The sequence below is a fragment of the Drosophila innubila genome, chromosome X (assembly GCF_004354385.1).
Source record: "Drosophila innubila isolate TH190305 chromosome X, UK_Dinn_1.0, whole genome shotgun sequence".
NCBI classification, from domain to species: domain Eukaryota; kingdom Metazoa; phylum Arthropoda; class Insecta; order Diptera; family Drosophilidae; genus Drosophila; species Drosophila innubila.
Genome location: NC_047626.1, coordinates 19,903,561 through 19,925,923, shown reverse-complemented (window position 1 = coordinate 19,925,923; position 22,363 = coordinate 19,903,561). Strand labels below are relative to the sequence as shown.

Genomic DNA, 22,363 nt, shown 5'->3' with positions numbered 1-22,363 from the left:
GCAACGACACAAAACGAATCAAAGACGCTGAAAAGTGAACCAAGCGTGTTGGCCAAGTTAACAAACCCACAGTCAAGTTCAACTGATGATCTCGAATGCCAATACCCTTCGACATGTGTCCAAGCAATTTTTGGCAATTCATTTGTGTTAATTAAATTTTTAGCAGTATATTTACATCTTTCTTTTAGCTGCGTTACTTCGAAAACCCTGTAAGAAAGCCAAGCTGGTATGAAGTATTATATGTATATATGAAGTGAAGCCTTATTTATTCATTTTAAGAAATAAAAAAAACACACAATTTTTAATAGTAATTTTAAATTATTTTAATTTGTATTCTCATAGAAAACTTGTATAATTTTTAAAATTTCCAAATATAATTTAAAATGTTGTCTATAAGAACAAGTGATTTAGCATCCTCTATAGCGAGGTACTACTGTACATTCTGAGCTGAACTAACATTTATCCAACATTTCTAAAACTATCATCCAGATTAGCAACAAAAGATATTTTCACTGCGTTTTTTCTGTACACTAGTTCTACTGTTTACATAATTATATATTCATTAGAGAGAAGAGTTGGTTTAAAAATAACTACAGAGAATTTTTCTTATTAAAAACAGAAGTAATGTGAAGCTTACCTAAAAATGTAACCCATTTTTTAGCTAATCGCATGATACCTTTTTTATATCGAAACTGGCACATTTATTTGAGTTGAAATCACATTTTAAAACTGTACTTTAACTATATCTATAATACACAGGGTAGCACACAGTCAAGCTAATACATCTTAAGCCCATGCACTTGTTTACTTTGGGGGCTCCCAGAGCTTTTTTTGTATTTTCAGCATTTTGATTGCCCACGAGAAAGATGAAAAACGTCGAGGGTCAAAGGTCGCAGGGCGTGTGATCCATTTGAAAATGCCGTTACAATTGGCATTCCCAAAACGCGACGCCAACGCAACAGAGAAATTGCAAAAAAAAAAAAAACAGGCTGAAGGAGAGGGGATGACAAAATGGGAATCTAATAATAAAAGCAAAGCACAAAAGCAAGAAAACAAAACAACAAAATGAAACACAAAACGCAGCAAACTGAAATAAGAAGAAAAACGAAACGAAACGAATTGAAATGAAACGAAAAGCGAAAACTTTTAAGTATGCTATTAATGTTTAATTCGAGTTATTTAAGTTCGGCACTTAATTTAGCAGCGGCAGCCACTTGAAATTGCCAAAGTCTCTCCCCCCCCCCACCACCACCACCCTCCTCCCTACCAGCTCATAGATAGTTGCCAGAATTTAGGGGTTAAGCAGTGGGGGAAGTCAGAGGGGGACGGCATTCTGTGTGCGTGACATTTTCTCATTAAATGTTAATAATAAGAACACAACGAGAGCAACAACTGCAGAAATGTGAAAATAACATTCTGTTGAAGGTCCAAGCGAGATGGCAACAAAGAGTGAGAGACAAAGACAGAGAGACAAAGACAGAGAGACAGATTTTTAAGGCTAAAATTTGTGCTGGCCACACGGCCTTTGGCCAATGAAGTTGTCTTAATCCGGTAATTAATTTCTGTGGTCTCCACAACAACAAAGACGCCCGGCTGCCCTTCCCAGGGGAATAGGGGATGGTAGGGTTCACAAAAGGGCTGCAGCAGTTGTTTAATGAAACGCAATAAGAGCGAAAAGTGACAGGATAACAAATTAATAAAGTTACGCGCAGATCAACTTTAGTACGTGTATAGTCCCAACAACAATCAAAGTCTCAATTCAAGTTGACGCTTTGATTTTGAGACCTTTTAGCCAAACATCAACACACACAGTCATCAGTTAAAGGTTGCTTCGGGCTTCTGCGAATTCCTTTTGGCCACACATCATAAATGCATTGAATCTCAATTTAAGTACTCCGTGATCCAACAACACATTATATAAATGTATGAGTTTCCAAGAAATCTGTATGTCCTTTTGTTATGAACTTGATACAATAAACTGACAAAAAAAACGTTCTCATTTACACATTTCCCGCAAATTCGCAAACGCCTGCCGAATAATTTATAAGGAAATTCTTGAAACTCTAGAGTAAAAAATAACAAAATTTACCAAAAAAAAAACATTGGACTCTTTTAAAACAATTATGAAAATATTGTGGTAGAGAATTTAAAATGTAGATATTCTGAATTCCACTTTCGTAATTTCAAAATCAGTATTTCATTTTTTTTTTTTTGTAATGTAAAAAATATTCGATTAATATGTTCCGAAATACATTTGAGGAAATTGTTGCGAAACTAAAAGACAGTACAGACTTAATATCTACTTTTCGAAAGCAGCTTACACACACATTGCGGATTTGTGCTAAACGCAACTGGTTTTCAGAGAACTTGATGCCATTGTTATTGCTGAAGCAGATTTCTTTTGTATACCGTAAAGACATAAGCTGAAAGCTGCCTTGAACTGAAAGTTATTATTGCTACATTTTCAGATGAACGTAGTAAGGCCAAAGCGAAATTATAGAGTGTTCTTTGAGTACACCTAAGATGAGATACTCGTTAGTTGAAAATAAACACACACAAAAATAATAAAAAAAAATTCCTTAAAATTATTTATTGGCATAAATTTATCAACCTTTCAATTAAGTAAAAAGGATTCTCAAGTGCTGTTGTCTGAAGTCGTTTTTTTAACAGTAACTTGAACTTTTTGCATCGTAGCGTTTCTAAATCTCTAATAAAAGTCAAATAATTGTATTATTTATTTTTTATTTTATTTTTTTTTTAATTTAAAATTAAATTTTAAATAACAAATTCCCCACAAGATTAATATATTAAAATTACAAAGCTGTTGACGATGCTGTGTAAAGGATAATTAATAAATTCGACCCATTCTATTTCAATGTGTTATATTATTCATATTAGCTGATCACTTTTTATGTAAGAAAGTTTCCCTGCGGGCAGCAAAAAAAAATATCAAAGTTCATTCGAGTTTATGGGTCATGGTCATGTTGCTATAAGTCATTTTACATGTCTGTTCAGTGCATTTATTTCTAGCATTTGTATATTATATAAAAATACATGCAGATGCATTAGAGTGGGTCAATTTTTATGGAGTAAAAAAAATGCACAAAGCGGTTATGAAAATCGTAATCTACGATGAATTTTTAGAAGAATTTCCCAAGAAACCATGGGTCTAAAATCAAAATCGAGCATCCACTTTTTACGAAGAAGTTATACTAACCCAAATAGAGGGCGATTTATGATGAATTTAGAGAAATTGAATTTTAAAATTAATGCAAAATGAACTTTTTCATTGAATCCTTTAAGAAACTTGACAAAAGTACTTATGTTTTAAATTCAATTAAAAAACCAAATTTTTTCTCTAAATTCATTATAACTCAGCCTCTATTTGGGTTTTTAATTTTTATTTTTTTTTAGAGGTAAGTTCCACCCAACAGACAATTCCCAATATGTGAAATAAGTATAACTTCCTCGAAAAAAATGGAAGCTCAATATTGATTTTAGAACCATGGTTTCTTGTTCAATTCTTCTTAGAATTCTTCGTAGATTACGAATTTCATAATTTGACCCACTCTAATATGCATATTTATATATACTATAAACAAAAATAAACAAAATGAACAACTGAATAAATGTTTCCGGGCAGCTGGGCGCTCAATAGATTTATAGATTTTGCTTCCAATATTTTTGACGCTCACAAAACGCATGAAAGTCGAATTTCAATAGGGAATAGGATAGTGAAAAACGGAGTAGAGTGAGGGAAATATGAGTAGATTTTCATTGGCCGGAAGAACAGTTGGACCACCTGCTGAGTTGAGACATAGTTGAGTTTGAGTTGAAAGGTATCCAAAAGCTGCATATTCTTCACGGAGTGAAGTTTATTGTGAAAGCTGCAAGTCTTACCACCTTTCGCCCCCCACCTTTAGCCACCTCTTTTTATTGTAGGGCATCCAATGTATTTACTGCTGATGCATTTTCAGTAGCAAAGGCGAGCAAACAATGGCAGACGCAACAACAATGGGAGCAGCTGTGGGTGCCGGAAACGGAAATCGCTTGTCCGACGGATGAGGCAACAGCTGCAGCTGACATTGAGACTAACGGAACATAGCAAATAAAACAGAGAGAAAGTGAGAGTGGGATTGGGAGTGGGAGTGGGAGTTGGAGTGCGAGAAGGGAGCAGAGAGTGTGGCAAAAAGTTGCATCAAATAAAAAAGTAGTATTTGTTGCGCTTTGCTCTTTGGTTGCCTTTTGCCACTTGCCACATGCCACATGCCGCTTGTCGTTTATCGTTTGTTGGCGACTTTAGCGCGTGTCTTTTGTTGAATGTCAATCGTCCGTCATTAGTTATTGTGTGTGGGCGTGTGTATGTGTGGACGCTGCAACAACTGTTGTTGTTAGTGCTACACCGAAAACAAAATCAGGGACTCCGGGATAAAATCAATCCAATGAGGAATCAGAAGTACGCTAATTCAGCATTATCTTAAACTAAGTACAAAAAACTTCGCGGAAGCGATTATCGAGTACTTCAACTCGATCATTTTGTTTACGATCTATCGAGTTGATTAAATCGATTTCCATGAAAACATCGATTACTCACAAGAGTTTGTTTATTGTAGTTTATTTGCAGAACTAAATGATTTACAATCGAAACTTTTCTTGAAATTAAGCACTTATCGAGAAAAAATTCAAATACAAATAGAGGGCGATTTATTAGGAATTTAACCCTCAAAATTAATTTTAAGACTTAACTAGTTTATTAAAAAATCGTTGAAGTTTCAGACATTGCAAATTGTTTTTTTTTTTTTAGGTAACAACTCGATATAAAGCTCGATATATCGTTATTTTTTCGCCGATATAACGACAACTCGATGATTTTTTGGGGCGATTTTCTCGTTTTCAACTCGATCTAAAATTTGGATTTACATCACTACTTGATTCGATTTATCTCGGCAATGTTTTGATTCTAGTGAATCAGTAAGAGTATTTTTTATTTAGGTCAATTATTGTAGGCATCCTTGCCTTTTTTTGTGTTGAAGCGCTGCCATTTTATTCACATATTATTTTGACCAAACAATAATATCCTGACTATAAACTTAAAAAACACATTCTAAAATAAAGAATATTAAACTTATATTTTTATTTTAGAATTATATTTTTTCTGTGTAGTGTTGCTGTTATATGTATGTAGTTGCTTTTGTTCTTGCTTTTTTTAACGCAGCTGGCGACACGCAGCACGCAGTTTGCTTCTCTGAATCGATATCAATCAATACACCTTTTTTTTGTTGTTTGTGAGTCCAGTAGGTATTTCTGTGTGTGTGTGTGTGTGTGTGTTGAGTCCGTTGAGTGTGCTACAAAGAAAACTGTTGCATACAATGGAATCACTGCACAAATGTGTCGCATTCAGCACAAAAATTAATGAAACTGTTTAACAGTCAAAAGTATTCCAGCTGCTGCTTCCACCTCCTTCTTCCTCTCCCACCCCCGCCGCTACCTCTTGTACCACCCACAAAAGCGATTTATATGAATGGGAGCAGTCTGAGCTGTTAACTCACCAAATTGTTAGTTTAACAAGCCAACAAACTGGAAGCACTTAAATATCCTTCTCTCTCTCTGTCTCTCTCTTTGTACGCTGCGCTCAACTCGTTCAAATAAATGACATATTTTTGTATTATATTTATTTCGTTCCATTTCATTAGCTTACACAGAATTCTTAACATAAATCAACTGTAAAATTTAATTTTTCAAACTTAAATTTAACACTCTGTTAGGAATACATTCTTTGCAGTATAATGCACTGTTATTTAGCATAACATTCACTCTGTAATTAACATAACATATCATATGTTAGCTTGCAGATCTATCTACTGTTGCACTCTAACGCATTGCACAGAATAATAATACAGCACTTCTCACTTATTTTTTTAGAAGCATCCTAATTATTCTACTCCCATTCTACCAGTTATTTAATAATCAAGTTGAAGGGTATACTGTATTCGTTGAAATGTATGTATCAGGGAGAACAAGGCATCTATAAGTCTATAAGAGCTAGAGCAACAAAATTTACCACACAGACTCCAATGAATTTGAAGCAGATCAAGTTTGTTTTAAATTTTTGCTACACCCTCGCTTTTTTTTTTTTTTGGTAATTAACGTTTTCTATTACTGTTATCTATCATTTTACTTTATCGCAACCAGATCGGTTAAGTAGAGCGACAGTAATGGCGGTTTTAGTTTTTAAAGCAATACAAGCTCCTAAAAGTATGTAACGGGTATTCCTATAGTAGAAGTCTCGACCACAGCTATTCCGAATAATTTTTCTATAAAAAGTGCACAAAATATGTACGTTAGCTTAGATCATCTTTAGTTTGCATTAAATGCTATTTTTGCCTACGTTTTTTTACTTTTTTTTCCAAACATTTACATCATGCAATTTTTAACTAATAAACATGAGCTAAACAAAAACATGCAATTGTTTTCTTTTCATGTATTTTCTTATTTTCCGACAAAGCTCGTCTCAAATAAATAGTTAAAAAGCATTCATTGTGTTTCTATATTTTAAACAACTCACATTTATGCAAGCTCTAATTTGTGGACTCAACAATATAAATATAATAATAGAAATCACATACAATAATCTTATTTTCTTATTACGTGAACTGCAAAAATAAATTGCTAGTTATTAGGTGCAGCTTTTCATTGAAAACAATCAAAATCCACTCGGTGGTGCATTAAAGCGTGCTTTGCAGCAATTGTAAACAATTTGTAAGCTGTTAAGCGTATTAACACTACAATAATAGCCAAGAGTTCCTCCACAAACATAAATAAATATGCATAGCTGTGTGTGTGTGTGTGTGTGTGTGTGTGTGTGTGTGTATTATGAAAACTAAACAAAAATCATTGCCTATACAATATTTTTGATGTTGTTTTGATAGACCGTGTGATTAAAAAATCGAAAGGGTCTTCAAAGCTTGCCGAAATATGCTTAAAAAACACATGGATATATGTACTTTTTTAGCATCAACAGCAGACTCGCTTTTCCATGTTCGTTTGTCTCTATGAATATACCTAGATCTCTGAGTCTATAAAAAATAGAGCTACAAAGTTGATGGCAATACGAATACTTCTAAAGTGTTTACGCAGATCAAGTTTTTTGCGGTTTATCGGAGCTGGTGACAAATAATTTAAAGTAACATCAGGCCAATGGAAGAAGAGTAGATCAATGATGTTAATCTATGTGCTCTTACAGAATAAGTACAGGGTCTTTTAAAGTCGAGCTCTTTCGACTATTGGCTTTTCCATTAGTTTTTGTTATTGTTTGTGTCACAGTTTTGGCTTAGTTCGCTTGTTAGCTCGATACTCATATCAATTATGTGATTCGGCAATCCACTCAATAGATTTCATACCTGTCAATGTCTATGTATATGTATGTGTGTGTGTGTGTGTTTATGTGCGTATTTGCGTGTTTGTGTGTGTGTGTTAGCTGTTGTGTCGAGCAACATTACAAAATTTCAACGTTTCTGGCATTGAACGTTGAAATTTCAATTGGGATTTCTTGTGTGTGTGGGTGTGTGTGTCTGGGTGTGTGTGTCTGGGTGTGTGTGTGTGTGTGAATAGATTTATATGACTTTGTATGTGTGTGCTGCTGGCTGCTTTTGTTTATTTATTTTTTTGTATAGACACGCAAAAATCGATGATGCGACGACCAAAAATAAAAGCCAACAGCACCCACAAGTCAATGTGATAGATACTTTTCTAGTTGTTGTTGTCAATCTTGCTGTTGTTGTTATTGGTTCACTGTCAAACTTACTTCTCTCCATTCCACACACTCTCTCTCTCTCTCTCTCTCTCTCTATCTCTCTCTATCTTTCTCTCTCTCTCTCTCTCTGTCGCTTACACACCTGTGCCCAGGTAACTGGACCTGAGACAAAGATTCTCTTTGAAGTTCTCGCTTCTCCGACTGACAATTAAGCAAAAACCAAAAACAAAGCAACAGACCCTTTAAAGCAACAACAACAACAGCAATAGCAACAGCAACAACAATCAATTGAATTTGATGACGTCATTGCTGCTGCTGCCACGTGCCGCACAATACAACGTACAACGTAAGAACGTAACGTAACGAACGGCAACTGAGACCAAAGCTGCCAGTCGAACGACAAAGTTGGCCCCAAACTGAAGGGCAATGGGCGTGGCGGGCAGCAGCTGCTTGTTGTATGTTATGACTGGCATAATACACACACACACACACACGCACACACACACACGCACACACACACACACTCACACACACACAAACACCTTTTACAGACCGAGCAGTTTTAGACCTCAAGGAAAAGTTGTGGAGTCCATATGGAATTGTCCCTAATCGATAGGGAAAACCTAGGGACATTGAATGAAAATCGTTGATGTCCTACAATCGAGGACAGAGGACACCTCCATAGGTATTCCCTAACTTAGTCCTTACAAAAAACATTAGGGACTCCTTGTAGAACTCTGCCGAAAAGTCCCTAAGCATTAAAGTGACAAAAAAAATATTTTAAATTTTTTGTTTAATTATTTTAAATTTCAATTTATAATACTTTGACTACGGATGCATATTTTATTTTATTTTTTTTATTCAAGGCTGTTCAGAGCGGTATTCGAGCCCGGGAACCCGTACTGAAAAGTTCTGTTTGTTGGCAAAGTCGGCGACTCTAACCATTACTCCACTGGGCTTAAAACTTCTTGCCAGACAATAATGTAGCAATAGACTCCAATTTTAAAGTGCGAACAAGCAGCAAAACTAACAACAAAACGTCGAGAAATGACAACAACATCAGGGACTACGTTAGGGACAATCAAGCAAAGGGACATTCAGAACTACAGGGAAGTTACATTGGCTGCGTGCTCGTATAATTATTTGCTCAAATCGCACAAAAGTATGCAATGCTTTTTTTACTGGCGCGCATGCTGGTATTTTAGAATGCCAACAACAACAAGAACAACAACAACAACATCAGTAACAACAACAACAAAAACTGCTTAAGAAAGAGCCCAAGCAACAGCAGCTGCCGAAGAGAGCGAAAAAAAGAGAGAAAGCGACAGAGAATGGGCGACATTGTTGTTGTGTCAGCTTAAGTAAGTGAACAAGAAATACAGTCGAACTTGCCTAGCACGAATGCCACTGAAAATGTTCGACACATGAAAACTTATACAATGTATAATATACATACTATATGTACAAAGAAATAAAAAATCATTCTAAAATTCTAGTTCAGAATTCTTGATTTCAGCATGTATTTTTTAAGTAAGTATTCAGGAAATTATTGTTTAATTAAGACAATATGCAGATAAAAAGGCAATTACTAAACATAAAAAAGTCAAAGAAGCCTAAAATATTTGACCTAACTAAAAAAGATCTTATAGAGCCTCGAAAATCAATATATTTGCTAGAAGCCAATAAAAAATCCTGCTTCAATCAAGTATTTTTTACTTGGCTGAAAATATTCAGGATTACCGTTCTTCTGACACCGCATTTGATAAATTTTATACCGGAATCCCAGATTCTTTTTTTGTGTACGTGATTAATTTTATTAAAATAAAGTACATTTTTAAAAAAGTATTTCCAGAAGATTGTAACTAAATAACATATATAAACTAAGAGTTAAGTTTCATTTTCTAATATTGGCTGTAAACATTTAATCAACTGATTTAACAGCCGTTCAATATGCACTTTGGATAACTTTAACAAGAACTAAAAATTTTCAACTAAACACTCAATTTCTAATACCCAAAATTTAAATTTCTTTATGTGGTTTAAAGGTTATGATAGGGTCCGTGATGAAGCCAATATTTTATTTGAATTTAAGAAATGCCGGTTCACACTTTGGTGTTAAAACTGTAAAAAAAAAATAAAATTTTAATGCTTTCAAAAAAATTCCTTTTTTGATTAAAGTTGATTTAATTTGCGCAGCACGGTCTTTGGTCGCTTTGCCAATGAGCGAATGAACAACTAGCTGTCACACACACACACAGACACATACATATGTATGAATGTGTTATGAGCCTTGACACTGGTGCGAGTCCATGCGTGTCAGTCAGTCAGTCAGTTGGCCTTTTTTTCTCGTATTCGATTTTGGTTTTCAAATCATGTCACGTTTCTGGATTTTACTTGAAATGCCATTTGGCCAATTGCTTTTGAGCCTATACGATTGTATCTGTGTGAGTGTGTATCTCTGGGTGTGTGTGTATGTGTGTGTGTGTCTGTGTGTGTGCGTGTTACTCTGTCTATCTGTGTTTGTATGCACGTAAGTTGGTCACATTTGCTGAGCTTTGAAAGTGCATTCGAGACACAGCAATTGATTAGAACTTTACCTTGACTAAGAGCCAATACTCTATAGTATAGAGTCTATACCATACGTCTGACCTGGCCGAAAGGACCTCATCACACCTGAAGTAGCTGCGGCTGTGCAATCAACTCGTTACCTTCATCGATGTTGCTGCAGCTGCATTCGACACATGTCAAATAAACTAAACGCTGGACATTCGCTTCGCTTTGGCAATTTGAATTGGCAACGTCATCAAATCTGACTCTGCAGCTGTAACACTCAAAAAAATAATTCCCATAAAGAATGAAATTACTCAATGCACTTTATGGCAATTATTTGAAAAAAAAACTTTACGAAAAAAATCTATCTTTTAAAACATTTCCACCAAATTAAGTTTTGACAAAATACTTAAAATAGACTGGATCGAAAAATCATTCTCATTTTTTAAGAAAAAAAACATTTTCCATATTTATATGAAATTACTCCATACACTTTATGGCAATTATTTAAAAATAAAAGTAAAAAAAAAAATTTCTTTCTTTTTAAACATTTCCACTAAAAATATCAAGAGTTAATTTTGACAAAATACTTCAAATAGACTGGATCGAAAAATCATTCTCTTTTTTTAAGAAAAAAAACATTTTCCATATTTATAATATTGTATTACTTAAAATAACTTAATAGGATACTTTATTTTTAATTAAGCAGAATATATTTTTATTTTTCAACATTTTATTCGTATGTCTTAAATGAAGGTAATAGTTTTTTCTAAGTGTAGAGCTCTGGTGTGGTCCTGGTACGTCTCGGTGTCAGCATTTTTGGTTGGCAACTTTGTGAGAGACGCGCTTAAACTTCACATGACAACACGATGTTGGCGCAATTTAAATACAGTGCATAACCAACACGTCATCCCCAGACTAAGGACACTATACAACCAACAGTCACAACCACAAGAACACTACCATTAACACATACACACACACACACACCCCCAAACGACGCGCGAAAACAACAACAACTAAAAGCTGTAGAGAGTCGACGAGATTTGCAGTTACTCAACGGTTTCTCACGTTTGCCACTTTATAAAAATATGTTGTGCCACATTTTAAACCAAAATGGTAAAAAATATATAAGTAATATATCATTACTTTAGGATGCCATTAAATGAACTACAGTTACGGACTTTAGAAAATTTAAAACTTTTTAAAATTGATTGTGGCGTACTTCAGAAAATTTTGTTGGGTTTGCTAGCTGTTGTGTGGCTGTTACCTAGTGTTATAAACACTTGAACTTAGCTTTTAGAGAGTTCCGAAAATTGTTTGACACACTTTAAGAAATTTGTTATGATATTGCTTACACATAATGCAATTTTCAGCGTATATACTATAAATAAAATGATGAAGCATGTCCCAACGGAGACTTAACTTTGTTGCAAATGAGATTCGTTTCTGTCGATTATATTATAATTATATTATAGTTTGAAACAAGCTCAAACAACATGACAGAACTTTAATGGCCTTAGTTTTTATGGTCAGTGAGATCGGCGTATTCTGATAGGAACACATCAAAATAAGACAGACAAATAGACTTTATTTACGTCTACATTTCCAAATTGAGATTCCGGAGACGTGACTGTTTGATGCTCATCAGGAATATTAATGAATTAAATTAATGGAAAATGGCGCTCTTTTGCTTGTCCTTAATTTACTTGGAAAAGTTGTTTGGCCGCCAAAACAGGCAACGTCAACAACTTTATAATTTCCAGCACAAACCCAAACACACAAACATACACATCAAGTTGCAGGCGGAAAGATGGAGCAAACTTTAAGAAAACATGAGATTTGCATAAGTAAATAGGCGTTTAAAAGAAGCCAAGGCATCTGGCTGGCATGTGGGACAGTGTGAGAGTGTGTGTGTGTGTAAAAATGTGTGTGGAAATGTTTGTGCTTTATGCCACACAAAATGAATGAGACAACGTTATGCACAATCCAGAGATGACTGTTTCAAATATTTTGTCACGTTCTAAAGACGAACAGTGATTTTTAATGTAAGCGTGCTGTAACTCGCTTAAAATAAAAATTTACAAAAAATTAGAATGTTCCCAACGGACAGCTGACCAAACTTTTGTTCAACAGTGCAATGCAATGTTAACATTTTGCAGTTCAAGTCAATAAACTTAACAATAAAATGTTAAGTAAATCTATTGTGTTACAGAATAACTAACAGTCGCTTAGCAGATAAATGTTACGTTACATAGAAAATCCGTGTAGATCATATTAAAAGAAAAGGGGGCTCTGCCCCCTGCTCGCATTGCTCGCGGTAAGGTGCGGCTACAGTCGAGCGCACTGGACAGTAGGATATCTTGTGTCCAGACATATAATTGCCGTTTGAAACGTCAAGGACTTGAAGCAGACAGACAGTTAAGGTCTCAGCTAATAACTTTAAAGATATTTAAGGCAAACAGATTTTTTATTTAAAGAATGAATTATATAGAGCTATACAAAAATTGATCAATATTCGATTATTCAGTCACAGAGGAACAGTAAACTCGTAGATAACTGCTGGATGGACGCATTCCAATAAGAGGGACTTAAATATTGCAGTCCACAAAGTTGAGTGAGGCACGTGGCAAGATAAAATGCCAGAGACAAGTTCAAAGTCAATCAACATTCCATTAATTGCTGTTATTGACAAGTGTTTAAATGGATTGCGAGTTTGAGATTTGTGATGGAATTAGAAATGGAGTTTGAGCTATCCGGTTGTTAAGTTGCCTAATTATAAGCGTAATTAACGAGCACAAACCGCAGGCTTATGTAAATTGTCTCCAATGCAGACGAAACCGCAATTGCGCATACGTCACGTTGACCGATTAAATTGTACATTGCATGGCAAAATTTGCACTTGAACTTGACTGAAAGAGAATCGAAACTCGAGAGACGAGAGTCAATCCCAATCACAGTTTTGTGGCATGAGAGCATGATGCATGTGGAAGCTGTCACTGCACTTTGGCCCCTTTGCAGTCGCCTCGCCTCGTTGGCTTCAGCTAACAAATGGCTTAACAATGACAAGTTGCACTGTAGGCTATGAGCTTGGTCTTGGGTCTGGTTGTGGGTTTGGGTTTGGGTCCGGTCTGGTCATGTGTCAGGCCATTGTTGACTTTTGGCACATCAATTTCTCACAGGCGAAAGGCAATGCAAACAAACTAAAGCGAAAGGATCTCTGAAGCAGCTTCAGCTTCAGCGTCTGTACGAACGGAAGTCCAAACAGAATCAGCATATTCAAGCATATCCTGTCTTTTCGCACAGATTTTGACGGCATAATTAAAATGTTTCCCTCTCTGTCTGTCTATTTGTCTGTCTATTTTTATGTACTTCATCCGTTATCCGTTATCCATAATCTTTTATACTTTCCCTTTCTCTGTCTCTGTCTCCTGCTCAAATGAATCTCTCGGCGTTTCCGTGTGCGTGCTTCTGCACTTTCGGTCAAAATGATATATTTGACAAAATCCAAAAATTTATTGCCGCCCTGGTACTAACAACATCATTAACTGGGCGTGCCCCAGCCGCCCTGCCAATGCATGTGGCATAACCAATGAGCTCGACAAAGACCGCACGTGATTTGACTAACAAAGTAAAACCAAAAGAGTGTCCCTCTCTATGATTCTCATCATTAGATACGCTCTCTGTCGAGTAAACGGCAAATTGTTATTAGAAATTATTAGTTATTAGCTGTTTTGCATATATGTAGAGCTCGTAACTCGACAAGGGCACAAATTGGGATAAGGTGTCAGGACATCGACAGCTTCTGCAGATGAACAAATATTTAAATTGAATATCGACTTTTTGTACGTTGAAATATGTTAATCTTAACTAAAATTTGAACTTTGTGGAGAGTTTCGAACTTAAAGATTTTCAGGAAAATAATAAAAATTCCAAACAAATCCTTTTTAATCTTAAACTGAAAATATTTGAAAGAAAGAGAATCTCAATACTAAGCCTTTAATGAATTCTGGATTTTATCAATTTAAATTAATTTCAAATTCACGATTTTTAAAAAGTGTATTCTCTTTTCATGCACAACCCAGAGATCCATTCATTTGTCTATCGCTTAAGTAATAATCGATAGCATGATTCTTAATCGAAGCATGCCACGTTATCGACACTTAGGATAGGAAAAGTCAAACCAAATCTTTTTTTTCGAAATGTAATAGTCACATTTAATCTATAAAATTTCGAAATAGATATTAATAAAAGAACAAATATCTTACACGAACAAAATGAAGAAAAACCAAATAAAACCCTCCGCGATTCAATTCGACAAGAACCATAAACGTTTAGTTCATCTTGGAAATATATGCAAAAAGACAAACAATTGCCTGAAGAAACAATCGATCATCACAAAGGAACTTATGCGACGCTCTTTGGGTAATTTTGTACTGTAAACCTAACTTAAATTACAGTTTTAAATGCAAAGAAAATATTCTGCAGAGACCGAAGATATTGCAGTGTATTGTAATTACAACCGAAAGGGTATTTTAAGTGCTTCTTTGGGTAAGTATTAAGTATTTAGATTGAACGAGTTAGTGCAAAGTTTATTTCCCGTAGATATCAATGATAATAAAATCCATGGTAATCGAAACGAGAAATATAGAAGTAGCTCGGAACCTCCCATGGCATGTGTACCGATGGATGAGACTATCGAGGATAATTTACAAATGAAGGAACTTGACAATATCTTCAAAAACATGCGCATTTCATGAATAAGTATACAATTTTTACAAATATGAGAAAGTGTATTTATGTTAGTTAATATCTCTTCTATTAATCAGCTTAGCACATCCAATTAGTATTCACTGTCCCTGTCAAACGATCTCTTTCGATAGCTGCATAATTATCTATACAAAGTATAGCTATGCATATTTAGCCTTTACAGTTACTTTTTCAATGCAATGTATTGAGAATGCTGCAAATCTGATGCAGCCAGCGACTTTGGGTCAAAGTATGTATGTATATTCAAAGTGATATAACATGTTGCCTATGGTGACGCTGCCACAACACACACACACACTTACACACACAGAAGGGTGTTGTGCATCTAACACCACAAAGCCAAGAGTAAATGAGATGATTAAGTGACGTTCAGGGCAAAGCGTGTGTGTCAACTAATTGGCACATAATTAACTAGAAAGTGAAAACCTTCGTCGCTTCTAAAATGTATAATGCTATGTCAATATGTGAATGTGGCTGTGTATATGCTAAAATTGTTGCCTTTGTCTTATATGTATGTACATTGTACATATGTTAGTGACAACCTCAAAAGTCTCATTTCTATGTGCATGTATCTGTGTGTGTGTATTGGTTGAGCTTATCTATTTCAAAGTCCTTTTATAGCTCTCGAAAACATTTCCTCACTTGACAAAGTTGACAACTGTTCAGTTCACAGGAATATTTTCAGCAGCAATTCCTTAACAATTTCATAAGACGACTTCTAAGAATTGTACAGTTACTTTTCGAAATTATAACAGATAACTTTATGTACAACAAATTCCTTGAACAGCATTTTAGTGGAAAAGTAATAAGAGTACGTAAGATGTGAGAGTTATCATGCATAAAATGTTATATTTCGTAGAATTCCCCCAAACTATACATATTAATTATAAGTTGTACCTTAATTGTATTTTAATTAACAGGTGTTATAAGATTGTAAGTGGTTTAGTTTAACTGCAACACTTCAAGTAGTATGCAACATAATTGTTATACACTTCAAGAGTTATACTCTTTACTTGTTATACACGTTATGTGTTATACTTTTTATTATGTATACATCTTAAATGTTACACTTGTACTATACATTGTAAGTGTTATACTCTCCAACTGTTATACAATATAACTGTTATACTTTATAGCTGCAATAAACTCTTTTTATATATTTTCGATTTTTATTTATTAACACATTCTCACGAATATAAAACAATACATATGACACTCAACTTACAAAGAAGGTAATAAATTGGAAAGTGTTAACAGCGGATTGTTAAATTTGTTTAATAAGGGGATTGGTATTAACACGTTTCAATATTTTTAAAGGATGTCTTTAAACATTCATTAGATATACAATTATCATACACAAATATTCAGCTATACGAATTGCGTATAATTAAATTGTAGGAATGCTTAGCGAAACAAAGGATTGGGTTGAGTTTTGGGCACGGCATAATATCACAATGTTTATACAAGAATATGTTAACATACGCATGTATGTATGTTCAAATGTACAGAAATGTACTATACTCTCATGTATGTACATTGTCAGCGAGAGGCGCATACTCGAATTTTGGGGGCCTTTGGAGCAGATGTCCCAATTAGCTAATGGATATTAACAGGAGCCACAGGACACACGCATTCACAATAATTTATACACATACAGATACAGATTGTAGATATAGTATGTATGTATAAAAAATGACAACTGATTGGACTCACCTGTCGCCATGAGATTCCCTATCCCGGTCGCGCTCCTGATCATTGCCCTGATGGCCGCTGCTGGTGACGGTGGCAATGGCGGCGGTGCAGCTGCTGTTGCTGCTGCTTGGAGCCTCCTGCTCCTCGGTCAGTGGCGGTGCTGGAGACTCCGATGGTGTTGATTGGCTCTGGCTGCCACTTGTGGTATCCTGGCGCTCGGACATTCTTCTGCTTTAGCTTTAGTTTATTGGTATTTATTTTTTTAATTTTTATTTTTTATTTATTTTTTGTTGAGAATTTTTCAACTTGCGTCGAGTTATTTGCGCCCTTTTACCGCACGCTGCATAAACCAAACTTTGCATTAGCCACCAGCATTGCCAATGTGTGTGAGTGTGTGTTTGTGGCTAAACAATGTGTTGTATTAACTATTTAATGAAGCTTTTCAATGCTCCCTTACCTGCGCCATTTGCCCGGGTTTTTTTGCATGCATATTAAAACCAAAAATCGTAAATAAAAAAGCTGACAACAAAAATGTGCAAAAATTGCTAACAAAAAATAATGCTAACTTATTTGATTCTGGCATTCTGCCTAATATTGTTTTTCCTTTCGTTGTTCGCGATGTTGTGGTTAATTTAAAAATCTGCGTCTTTCTCAGCCACAAATTGCTTTAAAAGCTTATGGTATTAGCTGTAATCGAGAATTTATCTTAAAAATCTGCATATGCAATTGATTTAATCAGAACTTTCAACTACACTGATAAATTGACTACTTTCTTATATCAATAATACTACTTTAACAGACAAAAATAACAACATAAGTGGTCTAACAATCAAGATGTTTTCTCTATTTTTTGAAACAAAAATCTTAATTGAGCACCCTTTCTCATATCACTGTGAAATTGCAGTTTGTTTTCATATGCTCTTAAACGCAGTTGTAGTACCGAAAGCTCATTAAATGCTACTCTTCATTACTATACAATACTGGCATTTGCTAAGCTTCAGTAAGCTTAACTAATCACTAATGACTTTAGTTGAAATCTAATCTCGCAGCGAGTTGAAAAACTCACTGCAATTTCAACAAGTTTCTTAGTTTGCCATTGAATTTGTTAAGCCTTTAATGCGATTATAGTGTTAAAAACTACTTAACTATTCTACGAAACACGGGTTGCTGACTTTATTAGAATACTTAGCCATAATACCCGCAATTATCCAAAGAGTTATAAAATTAAAGTACAAGCACTTAACGAAACGTTGCAACTGTTGAGCTGATTTAAGCTGATTAATTCATTATTTCTGTGTACAAATTGATAAAGTAAACCGAAATGTTGTGGTCTATCCACAAAATTCCAGTTTTAAGCAGGCTAACAGGCAACAGATGCCAAAGTACGAGCTATGTATGGCATTGAATGAGGAATTCAAGTGCAAGATGAAATAACAAATGACAGCAAATCAAACATGCATTTAATGTAACATTTACAGCAACAATGTTGCTTGTATATCCTCTTCGGCCATCAATTTGAACAGCGTACAATAAAGTTCTTTAAATGCTTAAGCGGACAATGTCAATGAATGTATAAATCATAATAAAAAGACTTGAGCAACAATTGAGACGAATTACAGGATCAAATAAAGGATTAAGTATTTTATTATAATCCCATCTTAAAAGCTACAGCATTTATTTTTGATATGCTTTAATATAAATATGTATAAGTCATATTTTAATACAGATGTTTATGTTTATAAAAGTTGTATGTGTTCTTTGAATTCTGATTGTTTCAAAAAAAACAGTACATCTCTCACAACAACGAAAAAATGTATAGATTTAAATGTATCTTGCGGATACATTTTGATTTGATGACCGATTTAATTTTTGGTAAGCATTGATATTTACAAATTAGTATTTTAAATGTAATTTTAAGAAATTATTGAAAGAATTTCTTCTCTTTCGTCAATCAAAAAGTCGAGTTTGTATTTATACACAGTGTATCTGCTAGTCAACACTGCTCTGCAAGTAAAAAACACTTAAAGTTGCCAACAAGTGGTCGATAAATAACTGAGAATCGAACATTTGCATGCGTTCAACACAAATGCGAGTAATTAAAAAATAATACAAGTTTAATAAGTTGCGGCCGACAGAATGAAAAGCTGATAAAGCGAATAACTGAAGAGTTGACAGAACAAAATGATTGAAAAGCAAAGCAGAGTGCATGACGGAACGATTTGGTAGCCAATGCATAAAACTGGCTAATGACTCAGTGGGAAATGTCAAATGGCTGTGTGAATACAGTGTGAATGGCTAATGAATGAATAAGTGTGACAACTGCAGACAGCGATTAGATTAGACTTTTAGCGCTCATAAATTAGCGTTCGCATTCAAAACGAGAGAGAAAACAACTCTAAATGGGTCACAAATGAGCGCTGATATGTAGACTACGTTTTTTTTTAATGCCCAAAATGCGAAGCAATCATTCAAGTAACATTAGCTGTCAAAAGTCTGATCACGCTCCTGCAGGTAAAAAAACTGTCAATGACAGCTCAGAGAGATTATAAAAAAAAGAGTCGAGAAAAAGCAAAAAAACAAAAATAATAAAAAACATCGAGAATTTGATACCCTTGCAGACTGCAATAGATTTTGAAAAATGTGTGACTAAAAAGTAAAGTTATGTTCTTCCAACCAAAAAAATAAAAACTGTTTATATTTGAATTCTTTTTTTATTTTAAATTTATCACATTAAAATTAATTTAAATTAGCTCTATATTGGAGTTACATGGATACAGAGTAACATTATATAGAAGTACGATTACAACAAAACCAGATACAGATACAGAAAGATATCGATGTTATCAATAATGATATCAATAATGTGTTCTATATTTTTTGACAAAACTGTAAAACCTTCTGCAAGGGTATAAAAAGATGAAAAGTCGTAAAGGAAAATTGCGACTGGAATTTGACCAAAAAAAAAAGACACTGCAGTTGAAGCTGCAGCTGAGGGGAAGGGAAGTGGTGTGGGGCAAGAGTGTTTGTTTGCGGGTTGCGGTTAGAATGCGCATATCATAAACGAGGAATTTTCACAGCATTTGCATATGAATGATTCACACGGCGATGCATAGCAAAAGACACAAGGCGCCGAAAGAGCGCGCAATTGTGAACATAAATAAAGCAACAACAACAACAACGATGTGGTGCGGTGGTGCGGTGGTGTAGTTGTGTGGTGTTCCTAGTGGCGAATGCGGAAGACGGAAGTGGAGGTGGAAGCGGGGCCAGTTTTGTAGTCGGACGATTGGGCGATGTCTCCCCCGTTTGCCAGCATAAATCCGCAGAGCTCAGCGCGACACAAACCTTGATTGTCCTTCACACACACACACATACACACACGCTGACACCCACATACACACACTCACACACAGGGGTGCACACTCACACAGGTTGCACCCACACTTGCTCATCAAATATGAAAAGGCACGAAAATTAACCCAACAAAAAAAAAAAAGAGTATAAGAAGCTAAATAAATGATATATATATGTGTATGTATTTTTACGAAATGGAAAGACCAAAATTTTATGAAGAATATAAGCAAGAAGAAGAACAAGCTGTGGAAGAAGTGGGGTAGAATTTGGGGGGGGGTAAAGGGGCAGCAATGAAATCCGCAAACGTTTGCATAAAGTGAAATCGCAACAAAAACGCAAAGGTAGGCAATACTAAGTTTTGCAAAACATGCTCGACTAGCAGGTTACCCTGTTAGTGAATTTTTGGGCCGTGGAAGCAACTGTGCATCAACTTTTCCTTACACACTCGAAAGGTATGAAAGCATACAAATATATACTATACTATACTTAGAAATATTTGTGTTTCTAAATGAATGAAACTCAAGCCAAGTACGGAAACCCTTATAGAAGTGTCTAGCTTAAGCTTTGTCATCATTAGATATTCAAATATTTAACTAAATTCCACTAAGATTTAATTTTCTAGAAATCTTTATTATCTAGAAATGCCATATGGTAACTCTAGTTTCGCAGCACAATTCAACACTAACTTTAATATTATGTTTAAACATGTCGTGTGGTATCCTTAAATAAGCTGTAGCTTTAGGGTAGCTCTAATACTTAAGCAGTTTTTACTCATAAGAACTAAGGTTAGCCTAATATTTAAAAGATCTTACTACAATTTTAATATTCTAGCAAATTTGGCAACTCTAACTATTTAAAGCTGTAACTGTTTACTTATAGTAACTGTTACTTATAGTTTACTTATAGTAACAATAACTTGTATGCTTATTTTAATATTCTTGTGATCGGATGGTTAGTCTTATATTCATAATATTTTCCTAGCTGTAGCTTGAATATTGTATGGTAGCTCTAAGCTATTGCAAGTTTAACTAATAGCTAACTGATATTGTATCTAATCGTTTGTAATCTCTAATTTTCTAGCAAATTTTGTTAACATACGTTTTCTTACGTTTCAGAGATCGTATGGTAACTGATATTCTAACTTAGCTTTTGGGAACCTTATCATGTTATTAAATTTACTGACCACAGCACTCTGAACTTAACTGGAATTACTCGAAATCAATGCTAGTTTTTCAAACTTGCAATACTTGACTATAACCTTATCTGAGAATATTAGCAGGGTATTGAAATGGCTTTATAATAGCAAGTCCTTCGATACCGGACCCACCCCATGCACGAAAATAATAAGAGAACGACCCTCTTTACCAATGTCCCAATCAAACACACACACACCTACACACACACAAACACCTCTAACTTGATATGCTCTGTCAGTCACCTCTGTGATTGTTGTTGTTATTATTATTATTATTCTTGTTGTTGTTGTTATCGTTTGACTTTCCCAAGAGAAAGCACACTCGTTAAATTCTTATCGCGCTTCTGCTATACTATATATATAAGGTTTTTTCAATAACACTAAAAACACTTGAAAAAAAATGAAACTGAAGATTTGCAACACGATAAAAAAAAGTATAGGGTATCAAACCTTTTGAATTGACTTTCACTATTGTTGAATGTTTTGTTGTTGAGTTCAAATTGATATCTGATAACAGACGGTGAAAGTGTTCGTTTATCAGATGTTTTTTGTGTCTTTTTAGTTCTGAACTTGGAATACTGTTATTTGTTGCTTGAACTCTTTTCTCGAGTTGGAAGTTGTGTTTCAATTTTGATAATATTTTTGTATTTTTATTTTGCTTGATTAATTTTTGACTATTTGGCGGTCTGTTGCTTTTTGTTGGTCACTTTTGGCTTTAGCTTCAGCTCGCTTCGGCTTGGCAAACGCAACCGACAAAGGCTTGACAGGAACTGAAGTCGTTTGCCAACAGGACACGTTATTTTAAATGTTTCTCGGGCACAGGAATATTAGCAACAACAGCTACGGCGACGGCGACAGAAGCAGCGACGGCGACAGCGACAGCAGCCGAAACAGAGTCTCGACTGTTGCTTCTGTCTTTCCTGTTCGCCAGCTGTTGATTGCGCTGCCTCTGTTAACAGTTAACAGTTTCGACTGCTGTAAAAGTCTCCGAAAACTGTTAATAACTTCGTTAGCTTTTATTACTTGTGCTTTTCGGACTGAGCTTTCGCCTT

The 22,363-nt window shown here is 34.9% G+C and overlaps 2 protein-coding genes across 2 annotated transcripts in view; one reads left to right on the top strand and one right to left on the bottom strand.

Moving 5' to 3' along the window:
- Nucleotides 1–16,989, bottom strand: part of LOC117787986 — a 78,077-nt gene extending 61,088 nt beyond the window's left edge. Inside the window, exon 1 of the mRNA XM_034626641.1 lies at nt 16,787–16,989. Within this exon, the coding sequence (XP_034482532.1) occupies nt 16,787–16,989 (203 nt within the window). The remainder of the gene's footprint in view (nt 1–16,786) is intronic.
- LOC117793673 lies at nt 14,557–15,108 on the top strand. The gene is made up of 3 exons (XM_034634059.1): nt 14,557–14,728; nt 14,792–14,854; nt 14,909–15,108. Exons 1-3 carry the CDS (start codon nt 14,581–14,583, stop codon nt 15,061–15,063), a joined length of 366 nt encoding a protein of 121 aa, XP_034489950.1. The 5' UTR covers nt 14,557–14,580; the 3' UTR covers nt 15,064–15,108.
- Nucleotides 16,990–22,363: the final 5,374 nt, after the last annotated feature.